The sequence below is a fragment of the Amaranthus tricolor genome, chromosome 16, assembly GCF_026212465.1.
Source record: "Amaranthus tricolor cultivar Red isolate AtriRed21 chromosome 16, ASM2621246v1, whole genome shotgun sequence".
Taxonomy (NCBI): domain Eukaryota; kingdom Viridiplantae; phylum Streptophyta; class Magnoliopsida; order Caryophyllales; family Amaranthaceae; genus Amaranthus; species Amaranthus tricolor.
Window position 1 is genome coordinate 20,890,881 of NC_080062.1, and position 6,902 is coordinate 20,897,782.

Here is a 6,902-nt window from a genome sequence, read left to right on the forward strand (position 1 = left end):
CGGAGTTGGACCTTATTAAAAATCCGACGCTTCGACCTGACACCGACCCTAAAGGAAATCCGACTTTGAATTTGACATTTAACCCAATATTTTGTTTCCATTAAAACTCTGGACGTGACTAATTCAAGCTCTCTCTCATACTAATTGTAATTTTTGATTTTGAAAAACTACCTGGTATTTTTATTTAGATCAATCAATCAAAATACGACAAATTAGATCAAGAGAAATTGTAACACCCGAATTTCCTCCCTTCCTTCACGATTTGGGTTTCGTTTAAGGGGTTGGAAATTCAGGGAGGAAATTCGGGTGTTACAGAAATAATATACGCCAAATCAAAATGCGAGAAAATTTTCTTAAATTGTAGTATTAGGAATATTTCTCATGTTAAACTTGGATTCAAAGTACATATTTTTTTGTTAAATTGTATTCGAAAAATATATTTTGTTAACTTCGTATGCTTTAAATCATTAGTACAATATCACAACGATAAAGTTTGATAATAATCTGACTCCGTATCCGACTCCGTTGGAGGTCCGAGAGTTCGAGTCGGGGCAAACTTGGAGTATGCATAATCCGACTTCGAGTGGAGGTAGACTGAAAGAAAAAAGTTCGACTAAAATCCGGAACAAAGTCGGAGTATGTATAATCCGAGCCGAGCCCGACCCATTGCCATCCCCGGATCCCAAACGAAAAGGAAAAAAACATCCCACAAGTTCCCCACCCATTATCGAGATTCGAGACTCTAGTAGCTTCTTCACCGTACGCTTATATAAATGGTCCATCATTCATATCCTGCACCATTGCTTGCAGCATTAGATGCGAGTTTCTTCTCTTTTCATCTCTTTGCTCTAAACATTTGATTCGCAACTCCATTTTCTGATTTCACCATGGCTCTTGAAGTTTGTGTGAAAGCCGCTGTTGGTGCGCCTCACGTCCTTGGCGACTGTAAGACCCGCTTTTAAACCCTATTTTGTCCTTCAATTTTTGGTAATTTTGCTTGTTTTTTTGTTGTAATTCATCTATATTCAAAGGACAATCATAATTTAGGTCCGTTTTCTCAAAGGGTTCTTCTGACATTAGAAGAGAAGAAACTCCCTTACCAGTTACACCTGATCAATGTTGCTGACAAGCCCAAATGGTTTGACGTCATTTCCACTCTTTTTTTTTTTTTTTTTTTTTTTGAAATAATCGAGATGGGTTTGTCTTGGAATGTGCTAATGATTCATGTTTTTATACAATTGTTTAGAGGTATTTTTCTGTTTATGAAGGTTTTTGGAGGTGAATCCAGAAGGAAAAGTGCCAGTGATAAAGTGGGATGATAAATGGGTAGCTGACTCTGATGTCATTGTTGTTCTTATTGAGGAAAAATATCCTGATCCATCTCTTTCTTCTAACCCTGAATTTGCTTCTGTGTAAGTTCTCCTTTTAAACTCCATTTTTCATCAAATTGTAAATCCTTTTAATTTGTGTGAATTCGTTTTTTTTTTTCGTTTAATGGTGGTCTTAATACTCTGACGGCCCGTTTGATACATGGTATTAGAGGGCGGTAATGGTAATAAAATTAAGGAATGAAAAATTTGGTTGTTTGGATGGATGGTAATAAAATAAGGTAATGAAACATTAAAAAAGGGCCATTTTTATTATCATCAAACAACCTGGTAATAGAAGGTAATGGTAATGAAATATTACTGTGGTAATAAAATAAGATAATGTTGTTTCGAGCTGAACATAAAAAATAATGATGAAAAAAAGGGTAATGTACGTAATTATCCAAAAAAAATATTATTATTAAAAAAGAATCATTAGATAGAATAATTTAGATACAATAATGCTTTTAGATACAAATATACAATAATAAAACTAAAAGTCATTATCATTTTTTATTACTAAAAACCAAATGCAATCAATGGAATATTATCTTCCATTACTATTCTTTAGTCATGCACACCAAACAAAAGAATCTTCATTACCAATTCTCATATCCATTCCTTCATTACTATTGTCATTACAATATTTCATTCCCATTACTTCATTACCATCAACCAAACGGGCCGTGAGAGTTCATGAGATTTGTTTCCTTGGTAACATGTGTCTTGTGTATCAGTGTATGTTTGAAATTGAAATTAAGTTGAATTTTCAGTGATGAAGTCAAAATTTGTTTTTGTGTGTGCTAGAGAATTGAAATTCCATGGAAAATTCAACTATGGTGACCCGAGTTTTTGGCTTTTTCACGTGGTGAATAAATATTTTTAATCTGACTCTAAGCTTCTCACATCTCCACTTGGTAGCCAAAGGTTAAGACTTTGTCATAAGAACAAAGGCCCTGATAATCCTTAGGCTTTTTTGAAAATTTAATCGAAATGAGTACTTAATTTAACAAAGAACTTAATATTTTATTTTTCACATGGAAAAGTGAGAAGCTCATGTGGATTAGAAAACATATTTGTCTACCATGTAGAGAAGTAAAACACTTAGGGTTACCATGTAAAATTTCCCAAATTTTTTAATGCTACTTTTGTGTTGATGAGGATGTGCTTGTGATGGATATTAGTGGCTAGAGAAACCATTGTTACACAGAACTGTAAATGATACTTGACGGGGTTGAAAACGTCAAATATTGTAGAGCTAAAAAAATATGTAAATAATACCAAATTACTCTAAAATCATGAAAGATCAAGCCTATGCAATGCCTTAAAAAGGGGTTAAAGTTGTGTTGTGCGAATAGTTCATGGATTTGAAGTTTTGAGAACACATAAGGGTAGGTGGTTGCTTGTTTATATCATCCTTATGGTTCTGTATTGTAATGACAAAAACAAGATTTACTTCATTGATTATAGAAGGTCAATCATTTTGTTTGTGCCGTATGACATGTATACTCTTAATTCTAAACTCATAGTACAACTTAGTTGGTGACAATTCGAAAACCGCCTTTATGTAATTCTAATGACGAACAAAATTGTTGTTTTATTTTTGTTAGTTGGAGTCCCAAAATCAAACGAGTTACATATTTTGTTTGAATTAAACAAGTGGAGTTCAAAATTAGGTGTCTAAAAACTTGTTTAAAATTGCTTTCAATGCATGATTCTGTAGTTTTGGTGTTTTTTTGGGGGGAGGCGGATGGATGTTCTTTTAGTACTTAAAATTCAGCATGGTTTTTCTGGTGATAACACTCTTGGCTGATTTTAATGCGCTTCTACGTGTTATTGTAGTCATCATCTATATTAATCAATACTCTGTGTCAAAGTGTCTTGTTGGGAACTTGATTCTCGATCGAAGTAATATTACTGATTTGTGATAATGATCTTTTAGCTCACTTTTTGTTTGTCATGGACTGTTTTATGAGTTTAGAGGCTCTAAGATCTTTTCAGCTTTTGTGACGTTTTTGAAGAGCAAGGATGCTAATGATGGGTCTGAACAAGCTCTGCTTGATGAGTTGAAGGCACTAAATGACCATTTAAAATGTCATGTATGTATGAAGAAGATGTTCTTTTTTTTAATTTACATAATTGATTTAAATATATTATGCATTATGCGATCTTGTGCTTTATAGGGGCCATATATCTGTGGAGATAAAGTTACTGCTGTTGATTTGAGCTTAGCACCAAAGCTCTACCATCTTGAAATAGCTCTTGACCATTTTAAGGGATGGTCTGTTCCTGAAAACTTGAGTTTGGTTCATAAATACATGAAGGTGAGAGTCCCTCTTGCTGTTTTGCATTATTTAAAGATAATTGGCCATTTTTTGCCTTTTTATTGTGGATACAACGCAACTTTTGTACTCCTCGATGCAATTAATTACTAAATTTTAAGACTTGCCTAATGTTCATGGATACCCTTGCTTATCTTTTTTATGGGTGTTTGTTCTTCATAATCTTATATACAAGCAATTATCTATCTTTGCTTACTCTACTCAGATTTTTCTCTAATGTTGGAGGAGAATTTTTAAGGTGCTCATAAGTAGATGAAATTTTAACCTGTTTGAGGTCATATTAGGACCAATGATTACAAAATATTAATTGTTTACTAAAACCACAATAACAAAGCCAAACCATAGCCTATATAACCATATATGTAATAAACTAGTTGTGAGTTTCAAAATGCTCTGTCAAAATTCTTTGGTTGGTTACTGATATGCTCTATGGCATGGTTGGATGCTACTCCTTTCATTTATTTATTTTAGGACCAATTTTGCCTATCGAACTCTAGAATGTTTGCCAACTTTCCTTTGTCGGGGGAAATAAGAGGGGGAAAGGACTTCGGTTATTCTAATGATTTCAAAAGTAGTGTATAAAGGACGTTAAGAATTGTAAACAAAATAGGATGGCCAGAAGAATTACATAGAAAACAGTGAAGATTTGTGAATTTTTGTATCGCCAGATGAAGTATCTTCACATTATTTGATGTCTTAGTTCTCTTCAATTTTACCAACTCATTTAAAAAAATTGTTTTTCTTGTGCTCTCCTCTTGCTTTTCCTCCCCCGCTTTGTATATAACTAGCTAAATGCTCCCACCACTTTAAGTGTGCTTCATGGCCTTCTTCTTTACTGTTAAATATCTGGTTTGGGCTTTGGAATTCTACATGATTGTGTAGTTTGAACATCTCCTTGGAAGGTTGACAGTGCACATGAACCATATCGAATTTCTTAAATTGGTTATTTTCTTTGTCATCCTTCATTCCACTAGGTAAACTTTGTGGAACGTAGACCTGCATGAACCCTTGCAGCGCATAGCCAAACCCGACAAATGCTCAAAATTAAGGATAACGCGGCCCAAATATACACATTTCTTTACTTATTTATAGTGGCGTCCATTTTCTTTGTGTTGAACATTAAAAGATTTAGCTTCGTAAGACAAACCTGTAAGTCTCTTATTTTCTAACGGCTGATTCATGAATTTGCAGTCTCTCTTCTCTCGTGAGTCATTTGAGAAAACAAAAGCAGCGAAGGAGTATGTGATTGCTGGTTGGGCTCCAAAGGTGAATGCATGAATTCACATTGAAGTCAATCCTACAAAAAGTTCTATGTAATGTGCTACTGCTGAGTCCTGAAGCTGATGCATATCAAATAAAAATGTAAAAGTACATCAGGTTGATGATGAGTTAAATAAATACTACTAATCTACATGAGGTTAGTGATGGGGAATGTTGCTCTAAAAAACTTGTACCCCAAAATTTAATTCGTACAATATTGCTTATGATATTCATATTTCGTGTGTTGTGTGCTATTCGTTCTATTTCTTTCCTTGCTGGTACGAATTCTCTCTTTTTCTTCAATCACCCTATATATATATATATATATATATATATATATATATATATATATATATATATATATATATATATATAAGTTAAAATGTAAACTAAGATTTTATTTGGTTATTTGTATTAAAATGGTGAATTAGTAATTAAAATTTGTTGCAAGTTATGTACAAAAATTATTGACTAAGTTTATAATTTTTCTTGTCTAACCCTTATTTATTTTTCTTATAATCACTTGATAAGATGTATTAATTAGTAAAAAATAAAATGACAATATATATTTTAATGGAAAGTATTTGACAAGGTTTATAATTATGCATATTATAATATCCTAATCGTTTCTTCAAAAAATTAAACTATTAACAACTTTTTTAAAAGATAATAATTTATTTTTTTATAATAATGTAATTCTATTATATTTTTTGAAAATTAACACAAAAATTTATTCTTATCAACACTAGTATAACCAATCTAAATCGCCGCTTTGGTTAAGCCACCAATAAGTCGTAATTTACATTATATAGAATAAATGAAGGCACGATTAAAATTTAGAATTCTTATCTTTACTTATACATGGGTACTGGTAAGCGTTTACACAATTTCAATGCCCTGATTTTCGCTTGAGCTTCCGCAAGTTCTCGTTCCTTATCTGCAAATCTCAACAACCCAATTAACCAAATCAAAAACCCAAATCATAAGAACAAAAACAAAAAGAGATAATGTAACCTCTAACGTCATTCTCATGGCGATTAAGCTCAAGCTTAACCGTATCTGACCCAATACCCATGAAGGAGATTCAAGAAGTCATCAGCATCGAGACTAGGACGTCGGGAAGAACGTCTACAAGAGGAAGTTTTTCCTTCTTCAAAGGATACATAAACTACTAATGGCGGCAAAGGAGTTTGGGTAGTAGTTGAAAATGTAGCGAAAGATTCTGTGATAATTTCATTTGTTGGAGAAGAAGAATTATTACTAAGTGGTTCAACTTCGATAGGTAGTTCAGTCATTGTTGGAGAATTATTTTATGTTGATGATTAAAGTTGAATAAGCATGACCATCAAGGTAGCTAAGAAATTTTTTAATTAAAATTATAGAAATTTTTTAATTAAAATTATATTAATTTTTTATTTTTAAGATCACCGTTTATTATCACTTATTAAATATCAAATAGATCGTTAGTTTTATTGCCATCCACGTGTAAAGTTAGTTTTATTGCCATTCACGGGTAAAGCAGTTGAATAGTACCTCATAAACATCACAAAAGTTGTCAACTTAGTTCGTTGTTTTTAACAACCCTATTTGAATAAAGAGTTTGACTTTTTATTGATCAGACTTCTTTATTTGTTGTTACTAACAGCGAATATAATCAAATCACTAATCTGAGCGAACATAACCAAATCACTAATCTGAGCGAACATAACCAAATTACTAATCTGAGTAAAACGCGCTTATTTTAAAAAATATATTTATGCTATTTCTATTTTAAAATTTTTTTAATTGTCTTGAAAACAATTATTAGTTGCTTGTGAATTGTGATAATTAAAGTGCTACACACTACTCATATAAAGTTATAATCCTATTTTACATTAAAAAATGAAGCATTTTGCCAATGATTTTCTTCGATAACAATTAGCTTTTCTTACTA

The 6,902-nt window shown here is 32.2% G+C and overlaps 1 protein-coding gene across 1 annotated transcript; it reads left to right on the top strand.

The window, feature by feature from the left end:
* The first annotated feature begins 612 nt into the window (after positions 1–612).
* On the top strand, positions 613–5,223 carry LOC130802406 (glutathione S-transferase DHAR2-like). The gene is made up of 6 exons (XM_057666416.1): positions 613–945; positions 1,048–1,138; positions 1,269–1,412; positions 3,349–3,466; positions 3,551–3,691; positions 4,901–5,223. Exons 1-6 carry the CDS (start codon positions 888–890, stop codon positions 4,985–4,987), a joined length of 639 nt encoding a protein of 212 aa, XP_057522399.1. The 5' UTR covers positions 613–887; the 3' UTR covers positions 4,988–5,223.
* Positions 5,224–6,902: the final 1,679 nt, after the last annotated feature.

What these genes read in the sequence shown, in the direction of transcription:
- LOC130802406 (XM_057666416.1), top strand. Translation starts at nt 888, where the DNA reads ATGGCTCTTGAAGTTTGTGTGAAAGCCGCTGTTGGTGCGCCTCACGTC. An exon ending in AACCCTGAATTTGCTTCTGT is followed by an intron (nt 1,413 to 3,348) that starts GTAAGTTCTCCT and finishes TTATGAGTTTAG; the next exon opens with AGGCTCTAAGATCTTTTCAG. An exon ending in TGGTTCATAAATACATGAAG is followed by an intron (nt 3,692 to 4,900) that starts GTGAGAGTCCCT and finishes ATGAATTTGCAG; the next exon opens with TCTCTCTTCTCTCGTGAGTC.